Source organism: Diadema antillarum, unplaced genomic scaffold (assembly GCF_040938485.1).
Source record: "Diadema antillarum isolate AM-2024a unplaced genomic scaffold, OU_Dant_1.0 seq00000320_RagTag, whole genome shotgun sequence".
Taxonomy (NCBI): domain Eukaryota; kingdom Metazoa; phylum Echinodermata; class Echinoidea; order Diadematoida; family Diadematidae; genus Diadema; species Diadema antillarum.
This window is the reverse complement of record NW_027271339.1, coordinates 1,036,157-1,057,836: the sequence shown is the minus strand read 5'-3', so window position 1 is coordinate 1,057,836 and position 21,680 is coordinate 1,036,157. Positions and strand designations below refer to the sequence as shown.

The following is a 21,680-nucleotide window of genomic DNA, read 5'->3' as shown; positions in this document are numbered from 1 at the left end:
GGTGTTCAGACGAGCGCGAAGGTGCGGGCGACTTGCTTCATCTATACGCGTCCAAACACCCGCGTATAAACTAGTATGCCCGTACGAAAGGGCTCCCCGCATTTGCCCTGGGGGCCCATGTGACGTTTCCCGCGGTCGGCACTGTATTAGAGGGAATACAATTCTAAGAGGAATCAAGTATTTATTTGATGAAAATCAGTTTTGAAATGGCTGAGATATCAAAAAATAAAGTAAAACAAAGTCCTTTTAAAAGATGGGACCAACCCTTTATAAGGACCTCTTTGTTTTTGATAACTCAGCCCTTTCAAAACTGACATTCATAAAATAAATTTCAAATTCCTTGTAGAATTTTATGTTCTTTAATATTTCCTAAGTAGTTTCTAATTATCTCACAAAAAGTTAAAACCTGAATCCTCATCTAAACCAAAACTACCTGTATACTATCCCTTTAACTCTTTATGTGCCACATTCGCACGCCCGACTCAGTCGATGGCGTACCAACTTCACATATTCTGCTCAAACGCACAAACCTGCCAAAACCTACACTGTATCAAGAAATCACCCAGTGCCACAGTACAGTGGAAGTGTTTCTTGCGGTTCCATTCCTGTCACACGTAGCTTGCATTTTATGTGGTGACTGAATATGAAGCGGTGTCCCTTACTGGATTTGCAAGTAAATTCCCAGTTTGTGTCAATGCCACTTCAATAGTAAATCTACTCACAGCTCTTTGAAAGAAATATGGATTAAAAGATTAAAATTTTGCTGTGCAATTTACATCAAATCAAAGCTAGGCATTTTGACATTACATTATGCATTTAGACCAAAGATTGAATCTAAACTTCTTTTGGGAAACACAAAACTTTAGACCATGGTCTCAGTGGCGTCATATGGTCCATGAACTCAATCGAGACAACGTTTGGGAATTCAAGCCAATGACATCCCCATTGAAGATAATATACATGATAAATGTCAGATGATTATAACTTATCTCCTTGATAGGGCCTTTGATATCAAGAAGCAGGGATACCTACAGGCAGTGGACTTCATCAATGGGCTCGCAGCAATGCAACCATCTGCACCTCATGGGGGGCTGCCCGCTGAGCTGAGATGTCGCTATATCTTCAGATACTATGACCAAGATAGAGATGGCAAATTGGAGTTTGCAGAATTCAAGTAAGTCTTTGCTTGTGACCATCTAGCTCATTGCAGCATTTGTAATTTCCCTCGGTATAGAGAATTAGTCACTGTGGCTTTTGGCTAACATGCTGAAATGAAATAACATTAACATATGATTTGTACCATGTTTCTCTGTTAATGCTGAAACCCTTTGGAAGCCCTTTGTTGCTTTTGTCGTGAATTCCATACATCCCAGATATCATTGAAAGAACAATGTGAGAAAAATTTTGAGGTAATAGATTAATGATAGGCCTATATTGTTACACTGTTATGATACACTGTTAAGATTTGACTCGTAGAGTGCTCAAGGGTTCTTGAACCCACAAATGTAGAAACGCCCACTAATGTAGAATTACATCAACCATAAATATAGAAAACAAACAGTGCCCACGAATGTCAAAATGCCCACTAATAAAGTAACAAAATTGCATACATCAACCACAAATGTAGAAATTATGTAAACTAAACTGAATGTGGTTTATACACCATGTACATGTATCTCCTGTTTGATACACCATGTACATGTATCTCCTGTTTATTAGTACGTGTACATGGCAAGTTCTAATTTTTTCATAAAGATTTCGAAAGAGGTCTCTTTTTTTTCTTTGTTTTTTTTTTTGCTATTTCCCTATTTTTGGAGTACTGTCAATTCTGAGTCTATCAACCGAACCTAAGCTGGAGCAGAAACTTGTGGGGGAAAAAAGTGAATAATTAATCATGCATACTATTATCGACTTCATACCAATTGCATAAAATACCATCATATTTCTCACACACACACTCGTACACAGCATACTTGTATCTTATGCTAGGCATGTCTTCCAGCAAAAGCCAATAAACAATTTACCATTCGTACATTTTTGGGGCGATGTTTGTGAATTATTTCTACACTAGTGGGTGTTTCTACATTTGTTGGTGCTGTCCAATTTTACATATGTGGTTGATGTATTTCTACATTAGTGGGCTGGCAGTCAGTTGGGCGGTCGGTCAGGCGGTCAGTTGCATATCTTGTGCCGTGAACTCCCTTAATAAGATGAAAGTTAGGGTACATGATGACATTGAGGTGACAATGTGCAAGACATGTTTTTGTGTTTGTTGGAGTCAGCATTGCCATGGTTACCACAATTTTCCCAAAGCCTTGTGGAGTGAACTACTTCCACAGTATTAAAAAAAAAGTTATTTATTTCAAATTTGGTATGTACAATGATCTATAGGTGTAGTTATGCAAGATACTCTTTGTGTTTGTACCAACATGGCATATTGTCATGGAAACTGCATTTTCTTGAAAATCTTGTGGAGTGAATTACTTTCACAATTTTGAAGCAATTGAAATCAAATTTAGTAGACATTATGGCATTGAAGCATAGATGTGGAGACCTGAGTTTTAAGTTTGCTAGACAAAGCATTGCCATGTTAACCACAGTTCTACTAAAACCTTGTGAGTCGTATTACTTCCACAACATTCAAGCAATTAAGATCAAATTTAGTATGTATGATCTATAGGGATAGGTATGCAAGGCACTATTGTGTTAGTATGAGTTAAAAACATTGCCATGGTAACCACTTATTTTTTAATCAAACTTAAGCATTTAAGCTATTAAGGTCAAATTTGGTATGTAAGAAGATTTATAGGTGCAAAATGTCCTTTGTGTTTGTACCCGATAAACCCTTGGTTCAATTTTTTTTTCATTGGAGTCTGAGCTGCTGGAGCGAGGATATCAATCACCTTCAGTGATAGTTCTAGTTTTTATTCTTATCATTTCTTTCTTTCTTTGCAGATTTTGTTTATTGATTATCTCTAAAAAGAGATCAAGGTCTTATCACTTAAAACTAATGTCACTTTTATCTCATTATCTCAGGATGGTGTAATTTTTTTTTCTTTTTAAACATTTAACCATGATGTCAGTATGACATTGTTTAAAATTGCATTATTTGAAATTACACTGTTGTCTCTATCTCCATTTCTTAACATATTTTTTTCAATCAAATTTGGTAGAGCAATATTTCATGTGATGTTCGACATGTACAATACAAAGAAAGGCCCTGATGGCACTTACATGCATGTATGTGAGCATCAAAATTTGAGAATGCTCCAAATGAGCTAGACATCATCTTGCATTCATTTCAGACCATGAGCATTTCAAAGTCTTACGTGTTCATGTGCATGCACATGCATTACTTGCACCTGTTTGTGTGCACGTAATGCAAAAATGACTTTTTTTTTTTTTTACTTGAAATGGTCAAATTTTACAAGGTTAATTTTTTTTATTATGCCCCCACCACGAAGTGTCACTGGAGGCATGATGTTGTCAGGTTGTCCTTCCGTCCGTAATCAATTTTGTGGACAGCGTAACTAAAAAATTATTTGAGCTATCCTAATGAATCTTGGCATGTACATTATATGTATGAGTGGGCGAAGTTGCGCCGATCAACTTTTGGGCACACATGCTTCCAGGTTAAAGGTCAATCGCTCAAGGTCAAGTGCTCAAAATTTCACTATTTCCTCCATATCTATGCAATGCCTGCATGTATTTTCTTGAAACTTAGTGTTGAACTACCAAATAAAGATTCTCCAGAGAGAGAGTTTTGGGTTGTAAGGTCAAAGGTCAAGTGAAAATGATTAAATTTCCATTTTTTCTCCATATTTCACAAATGGTTCTAGGTATCTTCATGGAACTTAGTGCATATGCATACACTGACTGGCAGTGATTATCTAGGGAATGTAGGGGTCATGGGTTAAAGGTCATGGGGTCAAAGATCAAGGTCAACTCTTCAAAATATCACTGTTTTCCTCTCATCTATGCAATGCCTGCAGGATTTTTCTTGAAACTTAGTGTATGCATGTATTATCCAATAGAGATTCTCTTGGAAGATTATTGCCAAAAGGTCGTAAGGTCAAAGTGAAAGTGCTAAATTTCTTTTTTCCTTAAACTTAAATGAAAGGTCAAAAGTCAAGTAAAAGTCCTCAAATCCCCAAATACCTGTACTCTCAGACAATATAGCCATTTATCCAATTAAACCTAATTATCTCCGCCAAGGGAGGAGGTTATGTTTTCGTTGCCGTTGGTTGGTTGGTTTGTTTGTTTGTTTGTCCGTGTGCAAAATAACTCAAAAAGTTGTGCACGGATTTGGATGAAACTTGCAGGAAAGGTTGAGAATGGTAAAAGTAACAAATGCTTAAATTTTGGTAGTGATCCGAGAATATTTGGGGAATTTATGAAGGATTTTTTAATATTTTGGCAGGTAGGGTCAATGAACTTGGGAGGTCAAGCTGCGCTTTTTTTTTTTAGGTTTTCATATGTGCACTAAAGTGCGTGCTCTAAAGTGCACCGCGCAGCTGAGGGTTTATGACGTAACAAAGGCTTCAATATTGGGAAATCGGGCGATTTTTCAACATGTGTACCTATGGGTGAAAATCACTGATCTCTATGGAGGAGCCCAAAGAGCTTTTCCCCAATGGTGGAGAGGAGAAAAATCTCTTTGGGAAGAGCAAGATCATCGGTGGAAAGTAGCTGCTTGGCGGAGGTCTGCGCTCTCAGAGTGCTTTTCTAGTTCAAGGAAAGTGAACATTCAACACAAACTTGACATTTTTAATATTTTGCCAATTATGTGAAACTGTCATCACACATTGTGAAGACATTGTACTCTAGACCTATTAGGAGAATCATGCATTATGGCGGAGGCATACCAGTTGCCAATGCGACATTTCTAGTTTTTTTTTTTTTCTCATACATGTAATTGACATCAAATTGAAAAAAAAAATGTGGTATAAATTTGTTAGAGAAATTTGTCAAAATTTATTCTACAGGGATTGCTCAAGTAAGATGACACATTTTCCTACTATTTGAAAACCTCTATTCTGGGTGCCAAAGGCTGAACCTTGTTTTACCATCCACCCAATATTTTTGGATGGTTTTACCCCATTTTGGGGGTGCTGAATCCAAATCTGGATGATTCAACTCTTGCATCCTTGAGGGTTTTGAGATATTCAAGATGGCTGCCAAAATGGCCGCCCAAACTGGAAATTCCCATGTATTTCCTTCTAAATGGTGAGAAATTGAAAATATTTGATGATTTTACCCTATTTCGAGAATGCTGAATCTAAATCTGGATGGTGCAACTCTTGCATCCTTGAGGATTTTGAGATATTCAAGATGGCCGCCAAAATGGCCACCAAAACAGGAAATTCCCTTGTATTCCTTCTAAATGGTGAGTAATTGAAAGCAATTGATTATTCTACTCTATTTCAAGTGTGCTGAATCCGAATCTGGATGATACAACTCTTGCATTCTTGAGGGTTTTGAGATATTCAAGATGGCCACCAAAATGGCCGCCCAAACAGGAAATTCCCATGTATTTCCTTCTTAATGGTAATTGAAAACAATTGATAGTTCTACGCTAGAGTTTTTCGACGGTGCTAAATCTGAATCTGGATGATGCAACCCTTGCATCGTTAAGGGTTTCTTAGATATTCAAGATGGCCGCCAAAATGGCCGCCAAAACCAGAAATTCCCATGTATTTCCTTCTAAATGGTGAGAAATTGAAAACTTTTGATGGGTGCACCCTAGTTCAGAGGTGCTGGATCAGAACCTTGATAAAACTCTTGTATCCTTGGTTTTCCTTGGTTTTGAGATAATAAAGATGGCCACCAAAATGACCGCCAAAAATGGAAACTCACATGTATACCCCCTTTTTCCTTATAAATGGTGTAAATTGAAAACAATTGATGGTTTTACCCTATTTTGAGTTTGCTGAATTTGAAGCTGCAGGATACAACTCTTGCATCCTTAATGGTTTTGAGATGATAAAGATGGCCGCCAAAATGGCCCCAAATGGCCGTCAAAAACGAAAATTCCCATGTAGGCCCCCTATTCTATATTTCCCTTTAAGTGGTGTAAAATTGAAAACAGTTGGTGGTTTTGCCCTATTTTGAGGGTGCTCAATCCGAACCTGGTTGATGGAACTCTTGTGGGTTTTTTTTTTTTTTTTGGGGGGGGGGGGTGAGAATTCCAAGATGACCACCAAAATGACTGTCAATATTGAAATTTTTGAGACCCTATTCAGCACCCTCAACATTTTGTTGTTGCAATTTTGCATTCTTAGGGTTTTGTGATGTCCAAGATGATCACCAAAATAATTTGCAAAATTGTTTTTTTTTTCTAAATTGATGGTCTTACAACATTTCAAGGGTGCTCAAGGTTTTGGGATATTTACAAATGTCCTATATTAACGGAAATTCCATAATATTTTCTTATGAATTGTGAAATATTGTGCTATAACGTGAAGCAAGGTATTAAATCCAAGGTGAAAAGCAATAATCCGTATTCTTGAATTCAACTCGGTTGAGCAAATTTGTCAAATCAGCCACAATTAATGGCACCCAAAACGACTGTCACAATGGTATTGTAATATACTGAGATATTCTGATATGTCTCAAACGGAACTTTAACACGTAATGGAAAAAAAATGATATTGACATCATACTGAAACGTACAAACACAAAGATACGACTGAAAATGTCTTTATGCACAATTGTTATAAAGTAATGTCTGTGGTAGCCAATAAGGGCTTCACAGACTGATGTGAAGTTAATCCTTTTTGGCTATAAGAGTAACTATGAAATTATGGCCTGCTGGTATTTGGTGTTGAAATTTGTCTTGTATTCTTATGAGTCTCGCCGTGTACTCTTATGAAACTTGTGGCATATTCTGATTATGTCACTAGAAATGGTTGAATCCATGACCACTGTAGTAAATATCAATATAAGGGTAATTTCAAAAGCACTCTGCGTGATTATGATATTCGCAAGTACTGGACTATCAACTATTACCTTACATGTTGTCGTTTGTTGTTTTTATACCCCCGCCAAACGAAGTTTGAAGGGGGTATATAGGAATCAGCGGACGGTCGGGCTGTCGGTCGGGCAGTCGGGCGGTCGGTCCGTTGCAAATCTTGCGTCGCGAACTACTTCCTCAGTTTTCAACCGATTCCCATAAAACTTGGCACAGATGTGTGCCTTGGGTTGTAGATGTGCAAGACGTATTTTTTGACAGTACCCAAAAGTATGTTGCCATGGTAACGGCATATTATGGGCAAAAATGGGTACAAATCTTGCGTCGCGAACTCCTCCCACAGTTTTTGATCAATTTTTATGAAATTAGGTACAGATGTTCATCTGAATATGTTAATGTGCAAGACACATATTTCCGCAGTGGCAAAAAATGCGTTGCCATGGTAACGGCATGTTATTGGTAAAATATAGGGCAAAATGCTTCATGGCAAAACTGCTTCATCAGTGTTCTTCCGATTCTCATGGAATTCATATTGAATGTTTGTCTTAGGATATAGGTCAGCATGACACATTTCTTGACAGTGACAAAAAGTATGTTGCCATGGTAACAGCTCACATATTATGAGCCAAAATGATGGAAAATTTTGTGTTGCAAACTACTTCCTCAGTTTTTGCCCAATTTCCATGAAACTTGGTACAGATGTGTGCCTTTGGTTGTAGATGTGCAAGACGCATTTTTCGACAGTACCCGAAAGTACGTTGCCATGGTAACGGCATATTAATGGCAGAAGATCAAGGAAAGATCTTGCGGATTTAACTACTTCCTCAGTTTTTTGACCAAAGCTTATGAAATGTTGTTTTGACCAAAGCTTATGAAATGTTGTTTGGCGGGGGTATAACCAGTCGCTGTAGCGACATTTCTAGTTTTTTTCTTTTTTTACGGCGCATTCCCTGTGATTTTTCCATCCCCTCATGTGTATATATATCGTCGCTTGGGCAACAAGACCCTGTATCTGAAATTTTGGTGAAAATGACTGTTTTGAATAAACAATCACATAATCATTTAATGATGTTCTGTCCAAACCTTAGCTGTCTTACCCAAAAAAATGAAGCTACCATGGCATGTCAAAGGAAAGGCCTGTTCTCTCATTTGTTACAGTGCTTTGGCTGCCATGTTTGTTTGCTTTTTGTTTTTATTTTTCTCCCCTGAACATGTGACATTTTGTAGATACGAGGTTTGACGCCCCATTATATATAAATATATATACATATATATATATATATATATATATATATATATGTCCCTCGGATAGGACATAAAATGGCGGTCCCGTGTATGAGAGTGTAACAACTCATGCACATAAAAGATCCCGCTTCATTCATTCATCGCAAAGAGCAGGGTGTTTAACCCGACAAAGTGGTCCCACCTCACATCCAACTGGACCTTTTGGAAGACCAGCTTAATATAGCTGAATATGGGCTATCCAGCCGTCTTACCAGATGGAAATGAACAAACAAATATATATATAGTATTACATCATATTGAAGAAAATTTTGAAGCATAACTATAAAAATGTCCAACTCGTGTCTTCAACAATGTCATGAAGACCACCAATATAAACCAATTAACCAATGTGAGTGTTCATGGATTAAGACAGGTAATGTTGGGAATCTCGGTAAACTTCTCTACATCACTATCACAATGTGATCAAGATGAGCATGTCTTGTCCACTGATTGTTAGTGTTCAAAACATATCCATGATATGGAGATGAAACAGTGTAATCTTGCAAATATTCAACCACATCTGTAGTCTTGCAGGATTCATTGCTGGCAAAGCTGTATCATACCAACTCCAAGATATCCCGTAGAGCTGCTTTCACTGTACAGCAAGTTCAAACTGGGATAAAAGAACTACGATATACATTCGTTTATCAGCAGAGTATAGTTGGGTTTAGATTTTGCCATTGACGAAAACCTGAAAGAGGATAAAATCATCAATTATTATCAATTTCTTACCATTCTGGGGAGCATTTTTGCAGCTATCTTGAATATCTCCAAACTCTCAATGATGCAAGGGTTGCATCATCCAGAGTCGCATTCAGCACAGTGATCAAAATAGGGAGAAATCATTAATGAAATTGTTCTCAATTTCGAACCATTGACGAAAACTTGAAATAGGGTACAACCATCAATTATTATCAATTTCTTACCATTCTTGGGAGCATTTTGGCGGCTATCTTTATTATCTCCAAACTCTCATTGATGCAAGGGTTGCATCGTCAAGATTCGCTTTCAGCACAGTGATCAAAATAGGGAGAAATCATCAATGAAATTGTTCTCAATTTCGAACCATTAAGATTGAAATACACTGTACGTGAAAATTTCTGGTTTTGACGGCCATTTTGAAATCAGAATAGGATAGAACCATCAATTGTTCTCAATTTTGAACCATTGAGAATGAAATAAGTGGGGATTTCCAGTTTTGGCGGCCATTTTGGTGGCCATCTTGAATATCTCAAAATCCTCAAGGATGCAAGAGTTACGCCATTCAGATTTGGATTCAGCACCCTCAAAATAGGGTAAAACCATCAATTGTTTTCAATTTCTCACCATTTAGAAGGAAATACATGGGAATTTCCGGTTTGGGCGGCCATTTTGGCGGCCATCTTGAATATCTCAAAACCCTCAAGGATGCAAGAGTTGCATCATCAAGATTCGGATTCAGCACCCTTGAAATAGGATAGAATAATCAAATGCTTTCAATAACTCACCATTTAGAAGGAATACATGGGAATTTCCTCTTTTGGCGGCCATTTTGGCGGCCATCTTGAATATCTCAAAACTCTCAAGGATGCAAGAGTTGCATCATCCAGATTCGGATTCAGCACCCTTGAAATAGGGTAGAATAATCAATTACTTTCAATTACTCACCATTTAGAAGGAATACATGGGAATTTCCTGTTTTGGCGGCCATTTTGGCGGCCATCTTGAATATCTCAAAATCCTCAAGGATGCAAGAGTTGCACCATCCAGATTTGGATTCAGCACCCTCGAAATAGGGGGAAACCATCAATTGTTTTCAATTTCTCACCAGTTGGAAGGAAATACATGGGAATTTCTGGTTTGGGCGGCCATTTTGGCGGCCATCTTGAATATCTCAAAACCCTCAAGGATGCAGGGGTTGCATCGTCCAGATTCACATTCAGCACAATGATCGAAGTAGGGAGAAATCATCAATGAAATTGTTCTCAATTTCGAACCATTGATGAAAACTTGAAATAGGGTACAACCATCAATTATTATCAATTTCTTACCATTCTTGGGAGCATTTTGGTGGCTATCTTGAATATCTCCAAACTCTCATTGATGCAAGGGTTCGTCCAGATTCGCATTCACCACAGTGATCAAAATAGGGAGAAATCATCAATGAAATTGTTCTCAATTTCGAACCATTAAGATTGAAATACACTGTACGTGGAAATTTCTAGTATTGGCGGCCATTTTAAAATCAGAATAGGATAGAACCATCAATTGTTCTCAATTTTGAACCATTGAGAATGAAATATGTGGGGATTTCTAGTTTTGGCGGCCATCTTAAATATCTCAAAATCGTCAAGGATGCAAGAGTTGCGCCATCCAGATTTGGCTTCAGCACCCTCAAAATAGGGTAAAACCATCAATTGTTTTCAATTTCTCACCATTTAGAAGGAAATACATGGGAATTTCCGGTTTGGGCAGCCATTTTGGCAGCCATCTTGAATATCTCAAAACCCTCAAGGATGCAAGAGTTGCATCATCAAGATACGGATTCAGCACCCTTGAGATAGGATAGAATAATCAAATGCTTTCAATAACTCACCATTTAGAAGGAATACATGGGAATTTCCTTTTTTGGCGGCCATTTTGGCGGCCATCTTGAATATCTCAAAACCCTCAAGGATGCAAGAGTTGCATCATCCAGATTCGGATTCAGCTCCCTTGAAATAGGGTAGAATAATCAATTGCTTTCAATTATTCACCATTTAGAAGGAATACATGGGAATTTCCTGTTTTGGCGACCATTTTGGCGGCCATCTTGAGTATCTCAAAATTCTTGAGGATGCAAGAGTTGCACCATCCAGATTTGGATTCAGCACCCTCAAAATAGGGGGAAACCATCAATTGTTTTCTATTTCTCACCATTTGGAAGGAAATACATGGGAATTTCTGGTTTGGGTGGACATTTTGGTGGCCATCTTGAATATCTCAAAACCCTCAAGGATGCAAGAGTTGCATCATCCAGATTCGAATTCAGCACCCCCGAAATAGGGTAAAACCATCAAAAAATGTTGGGTAGACAGTAAAACAAGGTTAGGCCCAAAAAGTGGTTTTGGCACCAAGACTACTCTGAATTGTTGCTCTTGTCTCACGGCTTGAACTTAAAAACACTGGCAATACCTTTTTTATGGAGTAACATTCTCACTAAGTCTCAGTCGCAGTAAACTTGTGCTTGTTTAATGTATTATAAATGTGTAAAGATGTATAAATTTATCTTTCATTCTGAAATTACATTACATTTGAGATAGGTTTGAGTCATCTTTGCTTTCCTTTTCAAAGGAGGCTTATGATATCAGTATTGTTGATGAAAATAACTAGTAAATGATTAAATATTTTCAGAGTATTCTATAATCTTATTCATTGTAAGCACTAGGTATAAAGCTACAGGCAACCAAGAAATTCAGATGCCAGTGTAATATGATACTATTCAGTCAAGTACTGCCAGCTTGCTGTTTGGGTTTGTTTGTTTTTTTTTATTCATTGAATAATGAATTTCAGATAAACTTCAGATAATGCACTCCCTTTTTGTGATACCATTTGTTCAGACAGCTGGTGTCTGATATTAGACAACTGAAGGGCCAATCCACTGATCCAGAGACCATCCAAATAGAGGCTGAGGCATGTGCAAGGTATGGTTCATATTATGATATACAGTCTTTATTTTGTGAAACATTAAATTGGCATTTTGTGCAATTCTATTATGATGTTTGCATTTCCCTTTAAAATTGTTTTCTATTTTTTTCTGTTCTGCAGTCATACATGCTATTATGATCATGATTATTAAATGCTGTATCAGCAAATTTCATTTTTGTATAAAAGTGAGAGCAGATCTACAAATGTATGTTGGGTAGTTTCAGTCATTCACGAGTGAACATAATTTGTTAATAATTCCAGTTCCCCGTACCCTGTATCGTAATCAGTCATTCTTGTGCCTTGCCATTTCGTGAAAAATGTTGCAAGTCCCATACCTGTTAATGGACTCAACATGCACAGCCAGTCGGAACTACTGGAACTCCGCCCACAAGTACTGGTACCACGACTTAATGGATATGAACATTTTCCCAGTGAGGTTAAACCACAAGAAACGAGGAGGGATTCATAATCGCTTACAGAATTGTAAGGCAAAGCCACCACTTCCTTCAATTCTTCTGGGAAATGTGCGGTCTATATGTAATTAAATGGATGAACTGCACGCCAGTGCTCGTTACCTTCATGAATACCAAGAATCGTGTCTACTATGTTATTCAGAAACTTGGTTGTATCAAACTATCCGTGATGGAGAGGTATTATAGCCTTACTGAATTTTCATCTGGCAAGATCAAACAGAACAAAGGATTCAGAGAAATCCAGGGATGAAGGTGACTGCATGTACAATAACCCGCTGAGGACAGGCTGATTTTGCTACAACACTCATTTCCCGTAGACACTTGCGCGAGTATACTAGGGACACTTCTTCAACAGCTTAACAAACAATGGTACAATTAGACAATCAAAGAGAAATTGTGTACATTGACCATTGAGCTTATGATCGTTGAACTCTACCCTTTTTATCTTTCGAGAAAATTCAACTAATTGTTTGTGATGGTTGTTTATATTCATCCTGGGGCAGATGTAAGAGAAGCTAGTCACAGGTAGTTGCTGATAGAATTAGCCATTTCAAATCTATTTCACCTGACAGCCCAAAATTTGTTATGGGAGACTTAATAGCCAATACACTCGAGAACGTTTTGCCTGCGTATTAACAGTATGTAACGCAGGCAACTCATAACAGTGCAGTGCTATTAAATCATTGTTATGGAAATGTCCCCACGGCATGCAAGACAAAAGCTTGTCCATAGCTGGACGCATCTGATCACAATGATACCACAGACGAAACTCAAAAGCAAAAAACCCATAAAAATGGTTCTACGGTGCTGGACCGACGAAGCGGTTGATGAACTCAGAGCCTGTTATGAATTGACGGACTGGAATTTGTTCCTTGACTTCCACGACAATATAGACGAAGTAGTTGACACTATTTCTGATCACATTTGTTTTTGTGTAAAATCCATCATCTCTAAAAAGGAACAAAGAAGCCATGGGTCACTAGTTCAGTGAAGAAGCTTCTTTGGGAATAAGAGGAAAGCATCTGCAACTGGCGACTGGGGTTTAGTGAAAGAGTTATGATACAAATTTTCTGATGCATGCAGTACTGCACATTTAAATTTTGTCATCTCCACCTGAAACTGTTGTGCTGTTTCAAATTTTTTTAGGCCTGTACCATTTCTACTATTAAACTCCTTTGTGATCTTACATCAGCCAAAGGCTGAGAATGTTTTTGTTGTCTGTAGTGTTTCATTGTGAAATTATATGACATTTTGTTTGTATTTCATTCCTTTATAGAGTATTTGGAAATACACGTATGACGTCTCTAACTTTGATGGACTTTCTGAGTGCTGTGGGACAACTCAAATTTCGGGGGACATCAGGCTTATTCAGATTGCCACAAGCTAGCATCATGAAGAAGAAAAGTGGCACAGAGCTAACAGATGGGTAAGTATGCACAGTGTTGAACTTGGCCAGCCCTGTACTGTTTTGATTTTATGATCAAGTAATCACTGAGTACAAATTATGTGACCCGCTACAACAAAAGGATCCGAAAGTCAAGAGAGGTTGATTTTCTGAAAATGACATGACATTATTCCCTTACTCTTCTACTTTAATTTCATATAGCAAGACTCATAAATCTACTCAGTTGCGGAGTTATTGATGATTTTGAGAGACCATGTTGAGTGGTCTAGGAAATCAGCATTTCTAGAAACACAATTGTGATCAAGGGGAGGTAAGACAGTTTTCACCTCTTGACAATAGAAGGTCCGCTCATAGGGACCTGCACGATGTTCATTCAAGCTTAGTGCCAGCGGTCTACACATGTCCAATCAGTAACCAGGATGCCACGCACTGACCGATAAGATCACTCCCTATTTGCTAGGGGCGGAGTCTATATGCGGCACTTAACCTAAATCTTCGGAAACGTTTCTGTTCCGTTGAAAGTCGGAAAATCATGGCCCAGAAAAAACGCTAATTTCTTGCCTTTCCTTTGATCATTTAGCTCCAAAATTTCGGCAGATGATAGACAAAACATTAGACTATAACATTATGCCAACAACAGAAATTCAATAGTTTTGACCAATTTTGATGATCTGACTTCAATCTTGATTTTGTCTGCTCAGCCATCCGTGACTTTCGGATCCTTTTGTTGTGGCGGGTCACATATGTGCTCCTGAACAAGACAATCATGTCATTTTGTGTCTACTACAGTACAACCATCTGTCCACTTTCCTAATATATGCTATTCCTCACACATGCTGCACGCTGCAACCAAGCTAAATGCAATGAAAACTGTGTTCGCTCCCTTCCTCCAAGCCCCTGCATGTTGGCTCACACATCCTCCTTCTGCCCACAATGCCTTCTGAGTTTTTGAGCTTCCCGATCTCTTGGTTTTTCTTAGTTCCTTAGTCCCCCGATTAGATCTTTCCTTTTGTGTACAAGAATTAGCTTTCTTTTCTTCTTTTTTCAGGGCAGGTTATTTTTCAGGACAGGTTAACTGGTTCTAGCGGTTTTATCAGCCTTTTGATCGTCTCTTTATAGTTAGCAATCATAGTGTTTTGCCCATAAGTTTCTACATATACGATTTCTGTGTTTTGCCAGTAAGATTTTACATGAGACATTTTTTGATCATTCGATTCTTATTTGGACCTTATTTTTCTAGTTATGTTTACTAGCCTATCACAGTAATGCCCCAGTCACATATAAACATGGATGCTCAAGGATCTACACGGTGATCCGGGGAAATCCGGCGAGATCCGGGGAGATCCGGGATTTGTACACACGGTATCAACACGGCAGCCACACGGATAAGGCCGGAAGAGCGGGGCGTCTACACGGACAAACACGGCATCAACAAGGCAGCTACACGGATCAACACGGCATCTACACGGCAGCCACACGGACCACCCCGGATTGCTCTGCCAACATGGCAATCCCCGGATGACGCCAGATGTTTTTGACCTCCAAAAGTTGCCGTGTTGGCCTCCCGGCGTCAACACGGATCTCTCCCCGGATCATATCCGGGGTGGTCCGGGGTGATCCGGGATGTCTATGTGACTGGGGCATTACTCTGTTACCTATCACAATGCCTTCTGTGTTTTTGAGCATCCCGATCTCTCGGTTTTTCTTAGTTCCTTAGTCCCCCGATTAGGTCTTTCCTTTTGTGTACAGGAGTTAGCTTTCTTTTCTTCTTTGTTCAGGACAGGTTAACTTGTTCGAGCGGTTTTATCAGCCTTTTAATCGTCTCTTAGTTAGCAATCATAGTGTTTTGCCCATAAGTTTCTATGTGTACGATTTCAGTTTTTTGCCAGTAAGATTTTACATGAGACTTTTTTTGATCATTCGATTCTTATTTGGACCTTATTTTTCTAGTTATATTTACTAGCCTATCACAGTTACTAGTGCAGTATAAAGAGAGTGTCTATCCCAAATAAAGGACAAACTTATGACACCTTTTGCAGTTATGAACCATAGTCACTGTTGTGGAGAAAAAGGGATAAGGGAAATAACAAACAGTTCCATCCAGAATATGACTTCAATTTCTGGGTTATCTGGTCAGCTTTAAGCAGATATTCTACCAGTCTGTTTCCTCCACATGCTGCTGTAACAGATACTCTTTGTACTGTTCTTTCTTCCCAATGTTGACCCCCTTTCCCAGAGGGTGCCAATTTCGGAGCCAATTCTCACCTTTTAGCTACAATGGTATCAGCGGGATTTTTCTAACCCAGGAGAAACCCTTATCTTACCCCCAGCCAGTGATTACAGTTACCACTGAATGCTTCTTTTCAGGGGTGGGGCACAATGTATCAGGAGAAGACCAAGTGAGGATTGTGGGACCAGTGTAATTGCCCTCTGCCACATATCAGTTGGCTGGAATTTCAAGCCATGATAATTGCATGCAGACACTTCCAGCCACTTCTAATGGGCAAGGTAATCCTAATTCAGACTGACAATGTGATTTTTATTAGTGGCATACATAAACTGGCGAGGTGGGACACACTCCCTTGTACTGATTCCACAAGCGTTCCTCTTTTGAAATGGTGCCATGGTTATGGCATTCTCCCCACGGCAGCATATCTGCCAGGCCAGGAGAATGTAATAGCAGACTTTCTGTTGAGGAAAAAGGAGTTGCCTTGAGAATGGATTTTGCATCCAGAGGTTATGGAGCTAATACAGATCACCTTCAGTCCAGCCCAGATTGATCTGTTTGCATCAAGTCTCAATCACCAGCTCCACCAGCATGGGCGAGAGATCCAAACACATGGCAGATGGATGCACTAGGGACTCATTGGGGAGGGCTCATAGGTTTATGCCTTCCCTCCATCAATGCTCCTCCCCAGGGTGATCCGTAAGGTGAAGGAAACACTGGCATCCTCAATCCTAGTAGCCCCTTGGTGGCCAAATGTACCTTATTTTTTGAGCTGCTGGCACTGTGATAGTGCCCCCTCTGAATCTACCAACTCATCCAGACTTAACTGTACAGCCCCTATTGCTGAAGAGACACACAAATCCAGCTTGGCTACACCTGATTGTGTGGCTTTTTAGCTCACCAGAGCCGAAGGCTCAAGTGAGCTATTGCGATCGCTCTTCGTCCGGTGTCCGTCGTCTGGCGTCCGTCGTGCATAAACTTTTTACATTTTCATCTTCTTCTTGAGAACCCCATGACCGATTTTCACCAAACTTGGCAGGTAGCATCCCTAGGGGGATAGAATCTCAATTTGTACAAATGGGCACCATGGCCCACCTGGGGGGCCCCAGGGGGGCCCAAACACCTTAAAATTAAGTAATCTTTAAAAATCTTCTTCTCTAGAACCAGAAGTGATAGAGCTTAGTTAATACTATGAGTCAGTACATTGATGACTGTAGTTTCAAGTTTGTTCATGGGGGAATCAGGGGTGCCCCCCTTGGGACCCAGGGGAGGGGGATGGGGAGGGGTCCTAATGGGGCCTAAATTGTACATTTTCATCTTCACTTTGATATCCCCATGTCTGATTTTCACCAAACTTGGTAGGTAGCATCCCTAGGGGGATAGGATCTCAATTTGTTCAAATGGGCACTATGGCCCACCTGGAGGGTCCCCAGGGGGGCCCAAACCCCCTAAAATTAAGGAATCTTTAAAAATCTTCTAGAACCAGAAGTGATAGGGCTTAGATAACACTATGAGTTAGTACATTGATGACTGTAGTTTCAAGTTTGTTCGTGGGATTGGCGGAATCAGGGGTACCCCCCCCCCCCTTGGGACCCAGGAGAGGGGATGGAGAGAAGTCCTACACTACAGTTGTAATGGGGCCTGAATTGTACATGTTCATCTTCTTCTTGAAAACCTCATAATGAATTTTGACCAAACTTAGCAGGTAGCATCCCTAGGGGGATAGAATCTCAATTCCTTCAAATGGGCACTATGTCCCTCTTGGGGGCCCCTAGGGGGCCCACCTCCCCCCCCCCCCCCCACATTAAGGAATATTTAAAATCTTCTACTCTAGAACCAGAAATGATAAAGCATAGTTAATACCATGAGTCTGTACATTGATGACTTTAGTTCCAAGTTTGTTCATTGCAGATCCAGGGCTGCTTGCCCCCCCCCCCCCCCCACCCTGGAGTTGAGGGGGGGATCCATATGCAGACCTAAGTTTCCAATGTTCTCAGGTAAGAGTGTGCAAGAATGCATGGAAGGTGAAATTGCGATACTCAGGTGAGCGCGTGACCCCCAGGTCTCTTGTCTGTGGTCAGAAAGTAGAAATGCTTCTACCACAGAATCCTGTTACTCTCTTCTCTAACAGAGTATTTCAAGTGGTGCAAAAAAACACAATGCAAACCTTCGTACCACTCCCTTGAACATGAGGGGAGACTCCTTCATTCACCTTTTTAACTCACCTCAGCCGAAGGCTCAAGTGAGCTATTGCGATCGCTCTTCGTCCAGCATCCGTTGTCCGTCGTGCATGGTGCATAAACTTTTTACATTTTCATCTTCTTCTTGAGGACCCCATGACCGATTTTCACCAAATTTGGCAAGTAGCATCCCTATGGGGATAGGATCTCAATTTGTTCAAATGGGCACCATGTCCCTCCTGGGGGTCCCCCAGGGGGCCCAAACCCCCCAAATTAAGTAATCTTACAAAATCCTTCTCTAGAACCAGAAGTAATAAAGAAAACTTAATGCCATGAGTTTGTACTTTGATGACTTTAGTTCCAAGTTTGTTTATTGCAGATCCAGGGCTGCCCAACTCCGCCGCCCCCCTTCTTGGATTGGGGGGGGGGGGGGGTGAGGGGCCTAAATTGTACATAATTTCCATCTTCTTGCTGAAAACAACATAATGGATTTTCACCAAACTTGGCAAGTAGCATTTTTAGGGGGATAGGATCTCAAAGTGTTTGAATGGGCACCATGCTTTCTTTGGGGGCCCCAGGGGGCCCAAACCTCGTAAATAAAGGAATATATATTCAATAATATTCTTCTCTAGAATCAGAAGTGATAGAGCTTTAAGTCTTTTTTTTCCAAACTGCAAAGTACAATGTACTTGGCTGGTATTTTTACCAGTGTGATGGAATATGCAAATGAACATCATGCCCCCAGCTCTCAAAGCTGCCACCGCCCCAAGTTTCGGATTTTCTACAGGTAAGAGTCTGCAAGAATGCATGGAAGGTGAACATGCGATACTCTGGTAAGCATGAGACCCCCAGGTCTCTTGTTTAATAATGAGTTAGCGATGTGGTCAATTTGTGCATATCGGTCAGCCGTAGAAGTACCACCGTAAAGTTCCGTGTATAAGACGCACCCGTGTATAAGACGCACCCCTACTTTCGGACCTAAAATTTAAAAAAAAGAAAAAAACACGAAAATTTCCATGCAAATATTGCGTGTGTCATATATATTATTTCAGCTCAAAATTTCCCTAGAATGCAGCATGTATTTGCTTTATTTTTCGTTTCCTTTTATACTTTCTTTTAACGGTATTCATCGGACATCGGCAAAATATGGAAGACGCAAAATGCGAGACTTGCTATTGTTTCGCCTTTTGATCGTGGTATATGTATCATCGTACTCCTGAGTGTACAGTACGATCTTTGCTATAGGGTGTCTCGCATATTGACGCATGTCAGACTGGAAGGTTTATTACGAAAAATAAGAAAAACATCAACAAGTGCTGCAGAGGGATCGTATGGCGAGATGTACGGTGCGTACGGTAATTACACTCACTGTTGTTTCGCCCGAAGGGATTACCAGTAACATGTGTGTCTCTTATACCATACTTGTATGCACAGTGCGAGCCTTTTGCAAAAGGCAGCTCGCTATAATTTCAGCACACGCATACAGAGAGCAATGGACTTGCACACACAGCGCGCAACGGGCAAGCGCGCTCCGATCTGATCACTGTGTGCACGCGAGTCCATTGCGAGAGCCTCTCTGCAGCTGCTGGCTTTGCCAAAGGCTTGCTAGCTAGCTAGCTAGCTACAGTGTAGCTATGCTATCCTGGCCGGCCTCGTGAAGAGCAAACAAAAGCCATGGACGTGCATGCATGCTTCACACATCGTTCACATTACGGTGACATAGTGTCGATCCTACGCCATATTTTACATCTTTTGTCTATAGCCATATTGATACTAGTACATTGATAAGTTTTACGATATCGGTAATTTAGTAATGATACTTGTGCATCGCGTATTTCAGCTACTAGGTTGGCTGTTGGTAGCTTGGTAGACTGACACTGTCACTGATACATCGGTAGCCTGGTAGGTACAGTACATCGTGTATTTACAGCTGTTGTCTATGGCCAGATTGATACATCGTTACTACACAAGGCCGATGTACAATTGTAAGTTTATCCCGCATTTACAGCTGTTGTGTGTGTCCAGATTGAAGGATCGCTCATTTATCCGAAAGTTTCAGTGATTGCTTACCCTCCGAACGTCGATGGGCGTACATGGCTCCAAGTTGCCCTTATAAAATTGGGTGTACGTGACAGATTTTTTCCGTGATTCGACTGTACCTGTGTATAAGATGCACCCCTGATTTTCTACGTTTTCCGTGGCAAAAATAGTGCGTCTTATACATGGAACTTTACGGTAGTGCATGAAGGGTTCAATGCTTGAATTTGTACATTGAATGCCCTTGCATTGTCCAAGTTGTTCAAGGCATTTTTCTTGGTAAGCCGTAGATCTCCTGCTAGGAATCTACTCACTTCCTTGAGTCTGCCTAAAGTTCTAGAGACTTCAGCAAAGCCCCCCTTTGAGCCTTTAGCTAAAGAATCCCTCATAGATTTGGCTGTTAAAACAGTATTCCTAGTGGCTATAGCTTCAGGGCAGAGGTGTAGTACTATGCTCTTTCTACAACTACTGGTCATATACTGTGGAGGTGTTGTGGCCGAGAGGATAGGAGCACATGTCTCTGAATCACATGAGCGTGGTTTAGGTTTGTGGGTTCAAGCCCAACATTTATTGCCCCAACTAGAAATGTATTGCCCTCGTCTTCGACTCGGGCAATACAATGCTACTGAGGGTAATAGATGTCGTATCCCGCGAAAGTAGACAGTCCATATTGATTCTGTCACCCATATCTTTGAGCAGTAACTTAAATCAACACAATGTAAACTTCCCGATTTACGTAAACAAATCCACTCGGCGCCAGGTCAAACCCTACACCACTGTGCACAATTCAGGTACCCGGCGTGCTCACACAGTGGCAGCGATTGTCCCCCTTTTTTCGTGCTAACGTATGGAAATTTGCCGTCTGTCGCGAAACTCAGGTATGCTGTGCAAGTAACAGCCAGCACACACAGTCAGACACATGCCTACATAAGGTGCAGCGATTGTCTTCTAAATCTACGAGTTTGCACTTCATCACGAAAACCTCTCCACAAGAAACTCTCACAACAATATATTTTTCATCACCAGGAGCTCAAGTGCCCAGATGCTAGCGTTTTCGATATTATTTCTTGGTGATTAACCGGAGTTTTTACGTGTAAAGTTAATAGCCAAACCCGGAAGAAGGAAAATATCCACTACAATTGCCCGGCAAAGCAATCTCATATGGGTAATACAGTACTCTCTGCATAATAATAATAATAATAGTAATAAATATCATTTTTAAAGCGCTTATTACAATGTTCCTAAGCGCTGTGCGTCTAAACGAAAAAATTAGAAAGGAGAAATTCTGTCATGGAGTAGAAACAAATTGTAGTACGATGAAACACAATATAAAATACATAGAATACATATTGTAAATTATAACTTATAGAATGAACATAACATATATATATAATAAAACAAAACAAATTAAATGTCATGCAAAAATAGATGAGTTTTC

At 40.0% G+C, this 21,680-nt stretch overlaps 1 protein-coding gene across 4 annotated transcripts in view; it reads left to right on the top strand.

Moving 5' to 3' along the window:
• LOC139730519 (uncharacterized) overlaps positions 1-21,680 on the top strand; it is a 312,627-nt gene that overhangs the window by 124,033 nt on the left and 166,914 nt on the right. For all 4 annotated transcript variants that reach the window (XM_071641366.1, XM_071641365.1, XM_071641368.1 and 1 more), the window contains 3 exons: positions 1,001-1,174; positions 11,833-11,916; positions 13,670-13,819. In XM_071641366.1, the coding sequence (XP_071497467.1) occupies positions 1,001-1,174; positions 11,833-11,916; positions 13,670-13,819 (408 nt within the window). The remainder of the gene's footprint in view (positions 1-1,000; positions 1,175-11,832; positions 11,917-13,669; positions 13,820-21,680) is intronic.